Genomic DNA, 20,106 nt, shown 5'->3' on the forward strand with positions numbered 1-20,106 from the left:
TCAGACCACCTGCGGGCCGGATTGGATGCCCTTGCTGGGTGTCCAATCTGATTTAGAATATATGATTTAGAATATAGACTTCACTTCCTGGACATTGTCGTATCTTTACAATCATTAAATTGAAGAGTTGCAAAGAAAAAGCCATATCTCAGACTGAAGCATCGTCTCTTCACGGTTGATGTTGAGATTGGTGTTTTGATTGTACTATTTAATGAAGCTGCCAATTGAGGACTTGTGAGGCGTCTGTTTCTCAAACTAGACACTCTAATGTACTTGTCCCTTTGCTCAGTTGTGCACCGGGGCCTCCCACTCCTCTTTCTAGTCTGGTTAGAGACAGTTTGCGCTGTTCTGTGAAGGGAGTAGTACACAGCATTGTACGAGATCTTCAGTTTCTTTGCAATTTCTTGCATGGAATAGCCTTTATTTCTCAGAACAAGAATAGACTGACAAGGTTCAGAAGAAAGTTCTTTGTTTCTGGCCATTTTGAGCCTGTAATCGAACCCACAAATGCTGATGCTCCAGATACTCAACGAGTCTAAAGAAGGCCAGTTTTATTGCTTCTTTAATAAGAACAGCAGTTTTCAGCTGTGCTAACATAATTGCAAAAGGGTTTTCTAATGATCAATTAGCCTTTTAAAATGATAAACATGAATTAGCCAACACAAAGTGCCATTGGAACACAGGAGTGATGGTTGCTGATAATGGGCATCTGTACGGCTATGTAGGTATTCCATAAAAAAATCATACATTTTCAGATACAATAGTCATTTACAACATTAACAATGTCTACACGGTATTTCAGATCAATTTGATGTTATTTTAATGGACATAAAATGTGCATTTCTTTCAAAAACAAGGACATTTCTAAGTGACTCCAACATTTAGAATGGTAGTGTATATACAGTACCAGTCAAAAGTTTGGACACACCTATTCATTCAAGGGTTTTTCTTTATTTTTACTATGTTATACATAGTAGAATAATAGTGAAGACATCAAAACTATGAAATAACACATATGGAATCGTGTAAGAAGCAAACAAGTGTTTTGACATTCTTCAAAGTAGCCACCCTTTGCCCTTTGCCTTGATGACAGCTTTGCATTCTCTCACACAGCTTCATGAGGTAGTCACCTGGAATGCATTTCAATTAACATGTGTGCCTTGTTAAAAGTTCATTTGTGGAATTCATTTCCTTCTTAATGCATTTACACCAACCAGTTGTATTGTTACAAAGTAGGGGTGGTATACTGAAGATATCCCTATTTGGTAAAAGACCAAGCCCGTACTATGGTAAGAACAGCTCAAATAAGCAAAGAGAAATCACAATCCATCATTACTTTAAGACATGAAGGTCAGTCAATATGGAACATTTCAAGAACTTTGAAAGTTTCTTCAAGTGCAGTCACAAATACCATCAACTGCTATGATGAAACTGGCTCTCATGAGGAATGCCACAGGAAAGGAAGAACCAGAGTTACCTCTGCTGCAGAGGATAAGTTCATTAGAGTTACCAGCCTCAGAAATTGTAGCCCAAATAAATGCTTCACAGAGTTCAAATAACAGACACATCTCAATATCAACTGTTCAGAGGAGACTGCATGAATCAGGCCTTCATGGTCAAATCACTGCAAAGAAACCACTGCTAAAGGACACCAATACAAAGAAGATACTTGCTTGGGCCAAGAAAAACGACCAATGGACATTAAACCAGTGGAAATCTGTCCGTTGGTCTGATGAGTTCAAATTTGAGATTTTTGGTTCCAACCGCTGTGTCTTTGTGAGACGCATGTAGATCTCTGCATGTGTGGTTCCCACCGTGAAGCATGGCGAATGAGGTGTGATGGTGCTTTGTTGGTGACACTGTCAGTGATTTATTTAGAATTCAAGGCACACTTAACCAGCACGGCTACCTCAGCATTCTGCAGCGATACCCTATCCTATCTGGTTTGCACTCAGTAGAACCATCATTTGTTTTTCAACAGGACAATGACCCAACGCACCTCCAGGCTGAGTAAGGGCTATTTGACCAAGAAGGAGAGTGATGGAGTACTTCTTCAGATGACCTGTCCTCCACAATCACATGACCTCAACCAAATTGAGATGGTTTGGGATGTGTTGGACCGCATAGTGAAGGAAAAGCAGCCAACAAGTGCTCAGCATATGTGGGAACTCCTTCAAGACTGTTGGAAAATGATTCCAGATGAAGATGACTGAGAGAATGCCAAGAGTGTGAAAAGCTGTCATCAAGGTAAAGGGTGGCTACTGTAATGAATCTAAAACCGAAAATATATTTTGATTTTTTGCTTACTACATGATACTACATACTACATGATTCCATGTGTTATTTCATAGTTTAGTTTTCATAGTTTTGATGTCTTCAATATTATTCTACAATGTAGAAAATAGTACAAATAAAAAAATAAAACTTGAATGAGTAGGTGTATGCAAACTTTTAACTGGTACTATATATATATATATATTTTTTAAAAACATTTTCTTTATTTTATTTCACTTAGTCCTGCATGTTGGAGCTCGGAGCCTAATATTCTCACTGTAGCCTGCAATTACACCTGCAACCCTGTACATGTGACTATTAAACACTCAACCTGAATCTGCTCGGATTTATTCAGAATCACTAGAAGCAGTAGACAAGGCAATCCGATTTCTCCTCTGCTATTTTTATTATCAATGGACCCCCTGGACAATGTAAATGGAAGGAAATAACAACCATTTCCCTAAAATCTGCTGATCACTTCATCTGATTATGCACAGACAATATTTTACTATATCTAGACAATGTATTTCAATCACTCCCAAACGCATTGAAGTTTCTAGATAAATTCAGCTTCATCTCAAGTTATGAAATGTATCTAACCAAACCAGCCCTACTGCCTCTCAAGACTTATGGAATCCCAATTGTTTCCCATTATATATTTCCTTCCTTAGATAAAACCATTGGCAGAATCTTTAACAGAATGCTTTAATCAACTCAATCTGATCTCAGTAGATGGACTAACATCCCAGTTCCTATAACTGGGAGAATATCTATTGCCGAAATTACTATATTGCCTCGGCTGAATTTCCGTAGTTCAATACGCCCCATGTGTTCCCAATCTGGCTTTTGGGATAAAATGCATTGTGCTGTTTCAAAATGTATATTTCAGTTATGCGATCCGGGATAAAATTAACAAACTTACAAAGAGGGAAAGACGTGAGAGGACTATCCATACCAAACTTTAAATTGTATTTCCAGGCACTAGCATTTCGCCCCATCTTAAAATGGTTTAGACATGATTCTTCTGGCTGAGTATAGTGAAAAATATGGTGTCTCCTATTGCTCTGGAAGAGGTGGTCTCCACTGATATATCCCTTAAACGATTGCTCACACAATTTATATTGAAAAAACGATGTAACTGGGAATCAAAATGGCATGCCCATACTCCAATATTTAACAATAATGGCTTGCGATCTTTAGCATCCCCTCAATGGTACAAATGTGGAATCTGTATCCTTGCCAATATCATGGAAGTAATGGTTTGAGAACATGTCAAGATTTGAAAGACAGTACCAGGCAACTCCTTTCTTCTATATTTACAATTTAGGTCAGCTACCCAACTACAGAACCATCCAATGATGGGATTTCTAGGCTCCCGAAAGTACTGACCTCAATGTTCTTTTGGAAAACTCATATTCTGAGCTAGCAATTCAAAAGGTACGGTCCACAGATCTACAGTGCCTTCAGACAGTATTCATACCCTTTAACATATTCCACATTTTGTTGTGTTACAGCTTGAATTCAAAATGGAATAAATATATATTTATTCTCTCACCCATCTACATTCAATACCCCATAATGACAAAGTGAAAACATGTTTTTATAATTTTTTGCTAATCTATTGAAAATGAAATACAGAAATATCCAATTTATATAAATATTCACATTCAAGAGTCAATACTTTGTAGAAGCACCTTTGGCTGTGATTACAGCTGTGAGTCTTTCCACACTTGGATTGTGCAAAAGTTGGCCATTATTATTTTCGAAATTCTTAATGCTCCGTCAAATTGGTTGTTGATCATTGCTAGACAACCATTTTCAGGTCTTGCCGTAGATTTTCGAGCAGAACATTCACTGTCTTCTTGGTAAGCAACTTCAGTGTAGATTTGGCCTTGTGTTTTAGGTTATTCTCCCGCTGAAAGGTTAATTAATCTCCCAGTGTCTGGTGGAAAGGAGACTGAACCAGGGTTTCCTCTAGGATTTTGCCTGTGCTTAGCTCTATTCAGTTCATTTTTATCCAGAAAAACTCTCCAGTCCTTAATGACTAAAAGCATTCCCAAAACATGATGCAGCCACCACTATACTTGAAAATATGGAGCTTGGTACTCAGTAATGTGTTGTATTGTATTTCCCCCAAACATAACACTTTTGTATTCAGGACAAAATGTGAACTGCTTTGCCACATATTTGCAGTGTTACTTTAGTGCCTTGTTGCAAACAGGATGCATGTTTTGTAATATTTGTACAGGCTTCCTTCTTTTCACCCTGTCAATTAGGTAACTATTGTGGAGTAACTACAATGTATTTCCTCAGTTTTCTCTTATCACAGCCATTAAACTCTGTAACATGGCCTCATGTTGATATCCCTGAGCGGTTTCCTTCCTATTCGGCAACTAAGTTAGGAAGGACGCCTGTATCTTTGTAGTGACTGGGTGTATTGATAGACCATCAGTGTAATTAATAACTTCACCATGCTCCAAGGCATTTCAATGTCTGCTTTGTTTATTAATACCCATCTAGCAATAGGTGCCCCTCTTTGTGAGGCATTGGAAAACCTCCCTGGTCTTTGTGGTTGGATCTGTTTGATATTCACTGCTCGACTGAAGCTTGCCATAACAAAGTGTTGAATACTTATTGACTCAAGATATTTCAGCTTTTCATTTTTAATTGATCTGTAAAAATGTTTTAAAAAACATCCACTTTGATATTAAGGGGTACTGTGTGTAGGCCAGTGACCAATACATCTCAATTTAATCAATTTTAAATTCAGGCTGTAACATAATAAAAATGTGGAAAAGGCAAGGGGTGTTCGGGAAATTATTCGGAAAAGTATTCGGACCCCTTGACTTTTTCCACATTTTGTTTCGTAACAGCCTTATTCTAAAATTGATTAAATAGCTTCCCCCCCTCATGAATCTAAACCCAATATCCCATAATGTCAAAACAAAAACTGTTTTTTAGAAATGTTTGCAAATGCATGCCCCCCCCCCTGAAATATCCCATTTAAACACATAAGTGTTTACTCAGTACTTTGTTGAAGCACCTTTGGCAGCGATTACAGCCTTGAGTCTTCCTGGGTATGTCGCTACAAGCTTGGCACAACTATATTTGGGGAGTTTCTCTCAATCTTCTCTGCAGATCCTCTCAAGCTCTGTCAGGTTGGAAGGGGAGCGTTGCTGCTCAACTATTTTCAGGTCTCTCCAGAGATGTTCGATCAAACTCAAGTCCAGGCTCTGGCTGGACCACTCAAGGACATTCAGTGACTTGTCCTGAAGCCACTTCTGTGTTGTTTTGGCTGTGTGCTTAGGGTCATTGTCCTGTTGGAAGGTGAATCCTCACCCCAGTCTGAGGTCTTGAGCGCTCTGGAGCAGGTTATTATCAAGGATCTCGCTGTACTTTGCTCCGTTCATCTTTCCCTCGACCCTGACTAGTCTCCCAGTCCATGCCGCTGAAAAACATCCCCACAGCATGATGCTTCCACCACCATGCTTCACCATAGGGATGGTGGCAGGTTTCCTCCAGACGTGAAGCTTGGAATTCAGGTCAAAGGGTTCAATATTGGTTTCATCACACCAGAGAATATTGTTTCTCATGTTCTAAGAGTCCTTTAGATGGACTGTCATGTGCCTTTTACTGAGGAATGGCTTCTGTCTGGCCACTCTACCACAAAGGCCTGATTGGTGAAGTGCTGCAGAGATGGTTGTCATTCTGGAAGGTTCTCCCATCTACGCAGAGGAACTCTATAGCTCTGTCAGAGTGTCCTTCTGGTTCTTGGTCCCCTCCCTGACCAAGGCCCTTCTCCCCCAATTGCTTAGTTTGGCTGGGCGGCCAGCTTTAGGAAGAGTCTTGGTGATTCCAAACGTCTTCCATTTAAGAACGATGGAGGCCACTGTGTTCTTGGGGACTTCAATGCTGCAGACATTTTTTGGAACTCTTCCCCAGATCTGTGCCTTGACACAATCCTGTCTTGGAGCTCTATGGACAATTCCTTCGACCTCATGGCTTGGTTTTTGCGCTGACATGCACTGTCAACTATGGGACCTTATAAAGACAGATGTATGCCTTTCCAAATAATGTCCAATCAATTGAATTTACCACAGGTGGACTCCAATAAAGTTGTAGAAACATCTCAAGGATGATCAATGGAACCAGGATGCACCAAAGCTCAATTCTCATAGCAAAGGGTCTGAATTCTTATGTAAATAATGTATCTGTTTTTTATTTAGAATACATTTGCAAAAATTTCAATAAAACCTGTTTTCGCTTTGTCATTTAAGGGGGCGTCGGGAGAGGGGTGGGAGAGTGGAGCGTGGATGGGTGGGGTTGGGGAAAGAGGGTTGGGGGTCATTTATTTGTCTCTCCTTTTTCCTTTGCAAACTACATTGATTGAACTGACCTCTTGGAGACCTAGAACCACTCTGACCAAAGTGGTTGTCTTTGGCTGGGAATGGGATACATGCACATTCAAGACTATTATTATTTCTATACTATTTTTGAACAGTTAGCCCCTGTTGTTTGCTTTGGACAGGCCCATGATGTCAGCTGCACGGCGTGAAAATGATTTATTAATAAAGGATGAGAGCTGAGATTGGGAAACCAAAGAGGCTGAAGCTCATGGTGTTGGAGTCTAACAGTAAATAATGTTTGATAAATAACCTTATTTTGAGCCATGACAGAGAGCTTGGATAAATGGAATGGAATGATAGAAGATCCAAAGAACATTCTAGGAAAGGTGCACTCTAACTTCTGCTTTCAAAGGTGGCCTGTAAGTCTAGAAACTAGGAAGTCACTCAACAGAACACATTAAAGCCAACGCACAGCCCTCACTGAATAATTCACTGGGGATGGGCTAGCTTTGTGTCTGTCATCTGGAAGGCACAGAAAGGTTTTACCATAGTAATCAGCCTGGCTAATTTGTCACGTATAGCATGCAGCAGCGGATGTGTGTTTGTGTGTGTGTGTGCCAAAGTGTCGTCCTCTTTTGTTTATAGTGAGCTGGTTGAATAAACACAGGGGTACTGAACCCAACACGTGGCACGAAGCGGAGCCTGTTTGCTGTGTTTTTGTGCCCTTCTCTCTCCTCTCTATATGCCACCTGCATATACATACAGCAGGACTGTTTGTTAACACTAATATATAGCCGCTTCTCTTTAACAACAAGTGATAGAGGGTGGCTTTAAAGGTACATGCTTGCCATACAAAAGCCCTTAGGGCTGGATTCATTCCGGACCGCAGAAGATCCGCGTATGCAGTGTTTACCGTGAATGCAGCCTTCGCGAATGCAGAAACATTGCATTTAAAGTTCAATTGCGCTATAGCGCGGATCTTCCACCGTCCGGATTGAATCTAGGCCTTAGTCTAAGGCAGTTATTCCCAAACTGGGGCACGCAATGCCATCGGTTGTATGCCAAATTCACATTATTTTCTTCACATTTTCAAACAGTCCATTTATATTTTCCAACAGGGCTATACATTTGGGTGAGGTTTTTTTCTCGCCTGAGTAGCCTCTTTTTACTGCCAAAACTAGAGTCTAGTGTTCAGCGAAATAACAACACAATGTCAAATATAGGTAGACTAGTCAAATAATTAATATCCAATCACATTAACCATTACTCTCTTGTGTAGAGTGGAGGACTTAATTCTTCCTGTTGCCGCGGATATGGCTGAGACAATGCTGGGGGAAAAACTATACAGACAATGTCTTCATCAAACAACACTGTCACGACGCATCAGTGACATGACAGGAGATGTTGTGAAACAATTACTACTTCGCAGATAAGCCAGTGAATTCTATGCATTACAGCTGGATGAGTCAACAGATCTGGCACAGTTCCTGGTATATGTCCATAATGTTTATGGGGGGTCAATTAAGGAAGACATCCTCTTCTGCAAACCACTAGAAACCAGGACAATAGGAGAGGATATTTTTAAAGTACTGGAGAGCTTTATTATTATTATTATTATATATATTATTGTGACATCAAATGGACTTTGGTGGTCAAGATGTGTTGGTATTTGTACTGATGGTGCAAAAGCCATGACAGGGAGACATATTGGAGTGGTAATGCGCATGCAAGCAGTTGCTCCTGACTCAACTTGGGTACACTGCAGCATCTACCGAGAGGCTCTTGCTGCCAAGGGAATGCCTGACAGGTTGAAAGATGTTTTGGACACTACAGTGAAGATTGTTCACTTTGATAAAGCAAGGCCCCTGAACTCTCGTTTATTTTCTCCACTATGCAATGATATGGGCAGCGACCATGTAACGCTTTTCCAACATACAGAAGTGCGCTAGTTATCAAGGGGAAAAGTATTGACAAGTTTTCATTACTGACCATATTTTTCACTTATCTGACTGCTTGCATGATAATGAGTTTCTCACATGACTGGCCTATCTGGGTGATGTTTTTTCTCACCTGAATGATCTGAATCGAGGATTACAGGGACTCTGCAATTACAGTATATTCAATGTGCGGGACAAAATTGAGGCTATGATTAAGAAGTTGGAGCTCTTCTCTGTCTGCATTAGGACAACACACAGGTCTTTCCATCATTGTATGATTTTTTGTGTGCAAATGAACTCAAGCTTACGGACAATGTCAAATGTGATATAGAGAAGCACCTGAGTGAGAGTGTGCCGGGTGCACAATTACCCAGGTACTTTCCCGAAATGGACGACAAACAACTGGATTCGTTATCCCTTTCATGCCCTGCCTCCAGTCCACTTACCGATATCTGAACAAGAGGGACTCATCGAAATTGCAACAAGCGGTTCTGTGAAAATGTAATTTATTCAGAAGCCACTGACAGATTTCTGGATTGGGCTGCGCTCAGAGTATCTTGCCTTGGCAAATTGCGCTGTTAAGACACTGATGCCCTTTGCAAACACCTACCTACGTATGTGAGAGTGGATTCTCGCCCTCACGAGCATGAAAATGAAACACAGGCACAGACTGTGTGTGGAAAATGATTTAAGACTGAGACTCTCTCCAATACAACCTAACATTGCAGAGTTATGTGCACCCTTTCAAGCACACCCTTCTCATTAACCTGTGGTGAGTTATTCACAATTTTCTATGAACAAATGTGTTTTTTTTAAATGTAAGATGGTTAAATAAAGAGCAAAATGATTCATTATTATTATTTGTGCCCTGGTCCTATAAGAGCTCTTTGTCACTTCCCACGAGTCGGGATGTGATAAAACTCACACTCATTATTATGTTTAAAAAATGTATCGTATAGTGTGTGTGTGTGTGGCAGGCTTACAATGACAGCAAAAAGTGTGTGAGAGTGAGAGTGAGCTGACCGTGGTGCTAGAGGGGGTACGCAGCTGGAGGTTGAATGTTCAAAGGGATATGGGATTCTAAAAAGTTTGGGAACCACTGGTCTAAGGGATTAAATTGTGTCTTTATCAATGGTGCTTTGGAGGATCTCCCAAATGTAAAGGAACATGCGCCACCACATTTGGTAGGTTTTACATGCTGTGATGCTTACGCACCCCTTTAGTAAAATGGTCACCACAGTAAAATGCTATTTAACACGCAAAACAGGTTGTGTGCCCCTACATACCTTTAGTAAATCTCAGCCTATGTTTCTCATACAATAGACTTTAGTGTAAGGTATTAAAGTGTTGCACAATGAATGATGCTTTGGAGGTATTCTAAAAGGTTCTTGAAGAAGAAATTAATTGAGAAAGTAGAAGGTCACATCAGTGTTGGTGTCCATGTTCATGAGCTCTTAATTGGAATGATACATGAATGAGTGTGTGTTTGTGCAGTTGTCTGCATGTATGCATGCATGTATGTGTGTGAGATGGGTACCTTGTCTTGACTGATGAGTTCCTGGTAAGGGATGTGTGCGGGCAGGTATGTATGGAGGAGAGCACAGAATGCCAGGCCATCACTCCAGCTGCTGCTGAAGTTTGTCACATCAATGTTCTACAAGAGAGATAGATGGAGAGAGAAAGAGAGAGAGAGAGCGATTGAGAGAGACAGAAAGATATATGTATAGAGAGAGGAAGGTGTCCTTTTTCTTCTAGTACCAGCAGTGGATGTGTCAATAAGAAAGTCTAACAACCATAACAAGCTTAAATGAAGCATTTATTTACATACAGTACATTATGCATAAAGGAGAGAATGGAAACAACCTGGTCAACCTTCATTGTCCCCTATTATAAACTGGCAATTAGCTTTAGGTTGCTCATTCAGTACATTATGCATAAAGGAGAGAATGGAAACAACCTGGTGAACCTTCATTGTCCCCTATTATAAACTGGCAATTAGCTTTAGGTTGCTCATTCAGTACATTATGCATAAATGAGAGAATGGAAACAACCTGGTCAACCTTCATTGTCCCCTATTATAAACTGGCAATTAGCTTTAGGTTGCTCATTCAGTACATTATGCATAAAGGAGAGAATGGAAACAACCTGGTCAACCTTCATTGTCCCCTATTATAAACTGGCAATTAGCTTTAGGTTGCTCATTCAGTACATTATGCATAAAGGAGAGAATGGAAACAACCTGGTCAACCTTCATTGTCCCCTATTATAAACTGGCAATTAGCTTTAGGTTGCTCATTCAGTACATTATGCATAAAGGAGAGAATGGAAACAACCTGGTCAACCTTCATTGTCCCCTATTATAAACTGGCAATTAGCTTTAGGTTGCTCATTCAGTACATTATGCATAAAGGAGAGAATGGAAAACAACCTGGTGTCCCCTATTATTCAATTGTCCCCTATTATAAACTGGTCAACCTTCAATTATAAACTGGCTTTAGGTTGCTCATTCAGTACATTATGCATAAAGGAGAGAATGGAAACAACCTGGTCAACCTTCATTGTCCCCTATTATAAACTGGCAATTAGCTTTAGGTTGCTCATTCAGTACATTATGCATAAAGGAGAGAATGGAAACAACCTGGTCAACCTTCATTGTCCCCTATTATAAACTGGCAATTAGCTTTAGGTTGCTCATTCAGTACATTATGCATAAAGGAGAGAATGGAAACAACCTGGTCAACCTTCATTGTCCCCTATTATAAACTGGCAATTAGCTTTAGGTTGCTCATTCAGTACATTATGCATAAAGGAGAGAATGGAAACAACCTGGTCAACCTTCATTGTCCCCTATTATAAACTGGCAATTAGCTTTAGGTTGCTCATTCAGTACATTATGCATAAAGGAGAGAATGGAAACAACCTGGTCAACCTTCATTGTCCCCTATTATAAACTGGCAATTAGCTTTAGGTTGCTCATTCAGTACATTATGCATAAAGGAGAGAATGGAAACAACCTGGTCAACCTTCATTGTCCCCTATTATAAACTGGCAATTAGCTTTAGGTTGCTCATTCAGTACATTATGCATAAAGGAGAGAATGGAAACAACCTGGTCAACCTTCATTGTCCCCTATTATAAACTGGCAATTAGCTTTAGGTTGCTCATTCAGTACATTATGCATAAAGGAGAGAATGGAAACAACCTGGTCAACCTTCATTGTCCCCTATTATAAACTGGCAATTAGCTTTAGGTTGCTCATTCAGTACATTATGCATAAAGGAGAGAATGGAAACAACCTGGTCAACCTTCATTGTCCCCTATTATAAACTGGCAATTAGCTTTAATTCAGTACATTATGCATAAAGGAGAGAATGGAAACAACCTGGTTCATTGTCCCCTATTATAAACTGGCAATTAGCTTTAGGTTGCTCATTCAGTACATTATGCATAAAGGAGAGAATGGAAACAACCTGGTCAACCTTCATTGTCCCCTATTATAAACTGGCAATTAGCTTTAGGTTGCTCATTCAGTACATTATGCATAAAGGAGAGAATGGAAACAACCTGGTCAACCTTCATTGTCCCCTATTATAAACTGGCAATTAGCTTTAGGTTGCTCATTCAGTACATTATGCATAAAGGAGAGAATGGAAACAACCTGGTCAACCTTCATTGTCCCTATTATAAACTGGCAATTAGCTTTAGGTTGCTCATTCAGTACATTATGCATAAAGGAGAGAATGGAAACAACCTGGTCAACCTTCATTGTCCCCTATTATAAACTGGCAATTAGCTTTAGGTTGCTCATTCAGTACATTATGCATAAAGGAGAGAATGGAAACAACCTGGTCAACCTTCATTGTCCCCTATTATAAACTGGCAATTAGCTTTAGGTTGCTCATTCAGTACATTATGCATAAAGGAGAGAATGAAACAACCTGGTCACCTTCATTGTCCCCTATTATAAACTGGCAATTAGCTTTAGGTTGCTCATTCAGTACATTATGCATAAAGGAGAGAATGGAAACAACCTGGTCAACCTTCATTGTCCCCTATTATAAACTGGCAATTAGCTTTAGGTTGCTCATTCAGTACATTATGCATAAAGGAGAGAATGGAAACAACCTGGTCAACCTTCATTGTCCCCTATTATAAACTGGCAATTAGCTTGGCAATTAGCTTCTAGGTTGCTCATTCAGTACATTATGCATAAAGGAGAGAATGGAAACAACCTGGTCAACCTTCATTGTCCCCTATTATAAACTGGCAATTAGCTTTAGGTTGCTCATTCAGTACATTATGCATAAAGGAGAGAATGGAAACAACCTGGTCAACCTTCATTGTCCCCTATTATAAACTGGCAATTAGCTTTAGGTTGCTCATTCAGTACATTATGCATAAAGGAGAGAATGGAAACAACCTGGTCAACCTTCATTGTCCCCTATTATAAACTGGCAATTAGCTTTAGGTTGCTCATTCAGTACATTATGCATAAAGGAGAGAATGGAAACAACCTGGTCAACCTTCATTGTCCCCTATTATAAACTGGCAATTAGCTTTAGGTTGCTCATTCAGTACATTATGCATAAAGGAGAGAATGGAAACAACCTGGTCAACCTTCATTGTCCCCTATTATAAACTGGCAATTAGCTTTAGGTTGCTCATTCAGTACATTATGCATAAAGGAGAGAATGGAAACAACCTGGTCAACCTTCATTGTCCCCTATTATAAACTGGCAATTAGCTTTAGGTTGCTCATTCAGTACATTATGCATAAAGGAGAGAATGGAAACAACCTGGTCAACCTTCATTGTCCCCTATTATAAACTGGCAATTAGCTTTAGGTTGCTCATTCAGTACATTATGCATAAAGGAGAGAATGGAAACAACCTGGTCAACCTTCATTGTCCCCTATTATAAACTGGCAATTAGCTTTAGGTTGCTCATTCAGTACATTATGCATAAAGGAGAGAATGGAAACAACCTGGTCAACCTTCATTGTCCCCTATTATAAACTGGCAATTAGCTTTAGGTTGCTCATTCAGTACATTATGCATAAAGGAGAGAATGGAAACAACCTGGTCAACCTTCATTGTCCCCTATTATAAACTGGCAATTAGCTTTAGGTTGCTCATTCAGTACATTATGCATAAAGGAGAGAATGGAAACAACCTGGTCAACCTTCATTGTCCCCTATTATAAACTGGCAATTAGCTTTAGGTTGCTCATTCAGTACATTATGCATAAAGGAGAGAATGGAAACAACCTGGTCAATTGTCCCCTTCATTGTCCCCTATTATAAACTGGCAATTAGCTTTAGGTTGCTCATTCAGTACATTATGCATAAAGGAGAGAATGGAAACAACCTGGTCAACCTTCATTGTCCCCTATTATAAACTGGCAATTAGCTTTAGGTTGCTCATTCAGTACATTATGCATAAAGGAGAGAATGGAAACAACCTGGTCAACCTTCATTGTCCCCTATTATAATGCAGCCGGAAAGGATGGAAAGTAATGATCTACATCCTGAGAACATGGTTAAGACATGCGGAAGCACATAAAAACACCCACTCAAGCACATTAACATATGAAGCAACACACAAATGAAAACGAATGTGTAGTTTCATCTCCATACTTAGTCCAAAGTTGATCAATAAGCTAGCTCATGTGCGATTGGAGAGCTACTTGTATTACTGTGTGTTAAGGTCGATTGAATTTATTGGATAATTAAAAGTGGACGCTCCAGCCAGAGACAATATTACATAGATAAAAGATTATTGAGTATAAAAACACAATCAAGCCCGGAGGCGTATTTCCATTGTGGTCCTCATTTTGCAGCAAGATGACAGGTGGGCAAGATCAACACTTCACATGCACTCAATGCAATTAAATACAACAACAACAATAGCAATTTACAACAATCCATTTACAACAATTTATAACAATATCTACAGCACAGAGATGCCCATTTACGAGGCACCTCATGAGGAAATACCCCTCATCAAACTGTCGTGTTCTTTCTCAAATGTTTTGTAAGAGGGTCTTGTCTTATTCCCATAAACCCTTCATCCATATTCCAGTGTGTTTTACAACTGAAACATCTGCTTCCAACTCACACTCTTTAACACGTAGATCCCCTGAACGCAGCTCACTCTCCAGCCCACTTTCCAGCTCACACTCTCAAACACAGATCCCCTGAACCCAGCTCACTCTCCAGATCCAAATCTCCTGAATTCTGATCACCTGTTCACACACCTGTATGTCATTTACACACACTATTTAGTTCAGTTCTTTGCACCCCATCATTGTGTGGTATTGTTTGTTTTGATACACTTTTCTATTCGGAGCTCTGTTTTTCCCCGTATTAGTCCTCCTGTGTACCGTAGTTTTGGCCATCCTCACTAACGATGCCTTTTTGCCTATTCCCTGCCTGCACTTTAGCCTTTCAGATGTCCTGCCTTCAACCTTGTGCCTGATCTCCCGGGCTACGTCATTAGCCTTCTCTCTGCCTGTACTGTTGCCTTTTTTGGACCCCTGTATATGACCTTTTGCCTGCCCCTGGACCCAGCTACTTGCCTCCTCGTGTGGTCCTTTACAAATAAACACCTGCTGCGCCCTGCGCTTGAAACCAGCACTCTGTCTCCTATCGTGTTCATTACAGAAACATCCAGCGCAGCATGTCCAGGGGTTTGTGTGTGTGTCTCTCTCCACACACAGCACCTCATCCATCATGTCCAACATACAATAAGAAAAGACAGAGGTCTAAGGAAAGACATGGGCTTTCTCCAGCTTTCATCCCTACTCACTAGGCATAGATGTCAATTCAACGTCTATTCCGTTTTGGTTCAACATCATTTAATTGAAATCAAGTGGAAACAATGTTGATTCAACCAGTGTGTGCCCAGTGGGTATCCACTCTCCCAGTCACACTGTAAAAACAAGTTGATTCAGCATAAGGCAACCAGCTGTAATAGGATTTGAGTTTATTCAACAAAATAGTATAAAAGTTCATTGAATCTACAATTGTAAGGCAACCAGCTGCAATTGGATTGTGAGTTTGCTCAACATTTGGACAAATAGCTGAATGAACATACAATTCAACTTGAGAATGTATGTTCACCTTTTTTGCATATTTCCCAGTGTAAAACCCAAACTCTTTATGACAATACATTACATATATCATAAGGCCTTTCTTTGAGGGACCTTAATGCAGTGGTCTAAAACTACTGCAAGTCAAATTATGCTGGCTTACAAAGTGATGTGCAGTTCCTATTGGAATCCAGCCAAAGTGAGGATATCCAACAATTTGAACTTTTAATCAACTGCAACTTGCATTCACAATGACTGCCAAGGTAGGGAAGATAGTTTATTGAGACGACCTAAATTATATAAACTGAAACAGACATCTCAGTAATGCAACTACTAACAGATTGGATTAGCTTAGAATTTGTATTTATTTATATTTGTGTAGCATAAGATGAAACAACCAATTAATGTACATGCAAAAACACAAGTATTGGAACAAAAAATTCTGAAAATCAACCTGCAATAGAGCATGCTGGGAAATATAATGTTGGCATGGTTTTGAGCAAACATAAGCTTGTCATTTTACTCAATATGCTGTTCAAATTCATCTCACTTTGAGCAGAGTTTGTTAATTAAATTTACAATCGTAAGGTAACATTTACATTTAAGTCATTTAGCAGACGCTCTTATCCAGAGCGACTTACGGCAGGGTAGCCTAGTGGTTAGAGTGTTCGACTAGTAACCGATAGGTTGCAAGATCAAATCTCTGAGCTGACAAGGTAAAAAAAAATATGTTGTTTTGCCCTTGAACAAGGCAGTTAACCCACTGTTCCTAGGCCATCATTGAAAATAATAATTTGTTCTTAACTGACTAGTTAAATAAAGGTAAAACAAAAAACATAGACTGGAATATGTTCTGGGATTCTTCTGATGGCATTGAGGAGTACACCACATCAGTCACTGGCTTCATCAATAAGTGTGTCGATGATGTTGTCTCCACAGTGACTGCGAGTACATACCCCAAACTGAAGCCATGGCAACATCTGAACTGAGCTAAAGGGTAGAGCTGCTGCTTTCAAGGAGTGGGACTCTAACCCAGAAGCTTATAAGAAATCACGCCATGCCCTCTGATGAACCATCAAACAGGCAAAGTGTCAATACAGGCCTAAGATTGAATCGTACAGATGTGGCAGGGCTTGCAAACTATAACAGACTACAAAGGGAAGCACAGCTGAGAGCTGCTCAGTGACACGAGCCATATTCCCGCTCAGGAGGCTGAAAAGATTTGGCATGGGCCCTCAGATCCTCAAAAGATTCTACAGCTGCACCATCGAGAGCATCCTGACGGGTTGCATCACTACTTGGTATGGCAACTGCTCTGTCTCCGACTGCAAGGCACTACAGAGGGTAGTGCGTACAGCCCAGTACATCACTGGGGCCAAGCTTCCTGCCATCCAGGCCCTAAAAATTGTCAAAGACTCCAGCCAGCCTAGTCATAGACTGTTCTCTCTACTACCGCACGGCAAGCGGTACCGGAGCGCCAAGTCTAGGTCCAAGAGGCTTCTAAACAGCTTCTACCCCCAAGCCATAAGACTCCTGAACATCTAATCAAATGGCTATTTGCATTAACCCCCCTTTTACGCTGCTGCTACCCTCTGTTATTATCTATCAGTCACTTTAATAACTCTACCTACATGTAAATATTACCTCAATTACCTGGACTAACTGGTGCCCCCGCACATTGAATGGTACCCCCTGTATATAGCCTCGCTATTGTTTATTTTTTATTTACTTCTGCTCTTTAATTATTTGTTAGTTTTATTCCACTTTTTTCGTATTTTTTTTCTTAAAACTACATTGTTGGTTAAGGGCTTGTTAGTAAGCATTTCATTGTAAGGTCTACATGTGTTGTATTCTGCGCATGTGACAAATACAATTTGATTAAAACATTTTATTTGATTTAACCAGCTATAATAGCATTGTGCGTTTGGTTAACATTTGGGCATATACACTACCGGTCAAAAGATTTAGAACAACTACTCATTCAAGGGTTTTCTTTATTTTTACTCTTTTTTACACTGTAGAATAATAGTGAAGACATCAAAACTATGAAATAACACACATGGAATCATGTAGTAACCAAAAAAGGGTCAAACAAATCTAAATATATTTTATATTTGAGATTCTTCAAATAGCCAGCCTTTGCCTTGATGACAGCTTTGCACACGCTTGGCATTCTCTCAACCAGTTCATGAGGTAGTCACCTGGAATGCATTTCAATTAACAGGTGCGCCTTATTAAAAGTTAATTTGTGGAGTTTATTTCCTTCTTAATGTGTCTGAGCCAATCAGTTGTGTTGTGACAATGTAGGGGGTATACTGAAGATAAACCTATTTGGTAAAACACCAAGTCCATATTATTGCAAGAACAGTCCATCATTTCTTTAAGACATGAAGGTCAGTCAATAGGGAACATTTCAAGAACTTTGAAAGTGCAGTCGCAAAAACCATCAAGCATTCTGATGAAACTGGCTCTCACGAGGACTGCCACTGGAATAGAAGACCCAGAGTTACATCTGCTGCAGAGGATAAGTTCAGCCTCAGAAATTGCAGCCCAAATACATGCTTCACAGAGTTCAAGTAACAGACACATCTCAACATCAACTGTTCATGTTCGAACACGACAAAAGGACACCAATAAGAAGAAGAGACGTGCTTGGGCCAAGAAACACGAGTCCAAATTTGAGATTTTTGGTTCCAACTGCTGTGTCTTTGTGAGACGCTGTGTGGGTGAACAGAATATTTCTGCATGTGTATTTCCCACCGTAAAGCATGGAGGAGGTGTTATGGTGTGGAGGTGCTTTGCTCGTGACACTGTCTTTGATTTATTTAGAATTTAAGGAACACTTAACCAGCATGGCTACCACAGCATTCTGCAGCGATACGCCATCCCATCTGGTTTTGGCTTAGTGGGACTATCATTTAATTTTTAACAGGGCAATGACTCAACACACCTCCAGAATGTGTAAGGGCTATTTCACCAAGAAGGAGAGTGATGGAGTGCTGCATCAGATGACTTGGGCTCCACAGTCCCCCAAACTCAACCAAATTGAGATGGTTTTGGATGAGTCGGACCACAGAGTGAAGGAAAAGCAGCCAACAAGTGCTAGGCATATTTGTGGGAACTCCTTCAAGACTGTTGGAAAACAATTCCAGGAGAAGTTGGTTGAGAAAATGCCAAGAGTGTGCAAAGCTGTCATCAAGGGAAATGGTGGCTATTTGAAGAATCTCAAATATAAAAAATATGTTTTATTATATTTAAATATATATTCCATATGTGTTATTTAATAGTTTTGATGTCTTCAATGTAGAAAAGAGTACACATAAAGAAAAACCCTTGAATGAGTAGGTGTTCTAAATCTTTGGACCGGTAGTGTAGCTGAACCAACATACAGTGTTACCTTCGAACGACAAACACGAATTTGTAATTTTACTCAACAGGTTTTTATACATTCAACTCCCTATGAGTAAAGTTTGTTGAGGGAACAAACATTTATACATTAGCAGAATGGCTTGTCCTTCTTAAGTCCACCCAACTCACAGAATAATGCTGATTAAGCAATTGGTTAAGTTGACTCTTTTTTTACAGTGTATATCCTAGTTGAATTGAGAGTTATTTCTTGCGTCCCCTTCTTCCTTTCCATGTTCTGTCAGATCCAGAGGGGATGTTGGGAACAAGACACCCAGCCAGAGAGCTGTCTCCCCTGGGTGCAATCCTTGTAGGTCCCCTGACCCTGTCACTTAGTTGTCCTGCTGTCTGTCCCAGATGGGCTTCCTGTCACAGGGCTTCTGGGAGGATAGGGGTGGCTCAAATGCTGCAATGCATTCCTGAGGTTACAGAACGGTCACTTTGGCTGCATACCAAATGGTACCCTATTCCGTCATTACACTGCACTGCCAAAAGTCTGGATTTAAAAGTAGTGCTCTAAATAGGGAATAGGGTGCCGTTTGGGATGGAGACTTTATCATTCTGCCGTTCTCATTAACAGATGCTGCTCTTGGGTCCAATTTATGGGATAGAAAGAAACATGTTATTACTGCCATTGTGTTATTAACAGCAAGGAACCTTACAATATATTCCTTGATTCACTAGAGACTCAATCCATTCAGTACAAATGCACCAAACTAAAAGCATGTAGATTAGAACAAGATATCCCATCACTGTGAGATCACTCATTGCCTGTCTATTATTGTCTCCCACCCAGGCAGACCTGCACAGTTATGTAGGCTGGGAGTTCCTTCCATACCTCCCTCTACTCTCCTTTCTCCTGTCCTGCCAGTCTGTGGACTGGAGCAGCAGCAGCTCTGAGCCCATTCTACTGTATGGGGATGAGACAGCCAGACACACTGATACATACACCCACAGGGTCTGTCTGACTCAGACAATGACTCATGGGTTGGGCAGGGAGGTAGAGGAGGGATGAAGGGGTCCATAGTCTGTGTGTGTGTATCTTGTTCTGAGGA

At 40.2% G+C, this 20,106-nt stretch overlaps 1 protein-coding gene across 4 annotated transcripts in view; it reads right to left on the reverse strand.

Annotated features, from left to right (window-relative positions):
• LOC123998604 (cytospin-B-like) overlaps positions 1–20,106 on the reverse strand; it is a 187,965-nt gene that overhangs the window by 21,151 nt on the left and 146,708 nt on the right. For all 4 annotated transcript variants that reach the window (XM_046303616.1, XM_046303618.1, XM_046303617.1 and 1 more), the window contains one exon: positions 10,095–10,211. In XM_046303616.1, coding sequence (XP_046159572.1) covers positions 10,095–10,211 — 117 coding nt within the window. The remainder of the gene's footprint in view (positions 1–10,094; positions 10,212–20,106) is intronic.

This window comes from Oncorhynchus gorbuscha, linkage group LG16, assembly GCF_021184085.1.
Source record: "Oncorhynchus gorbuscha isolate QuinsamMale2020 ecotype Even-year linkage group LG16, OgorEven_v1.0, whole genome shotgun sequence".
NCBI classification, from domain to species: domain Eukaryota; kingdom Metazoa; phylum Chordata; class Actinopteri; order Salmoniformes; family Salmonidae; genus Oncorhynchus; species Oncorhynchus gorbuscha.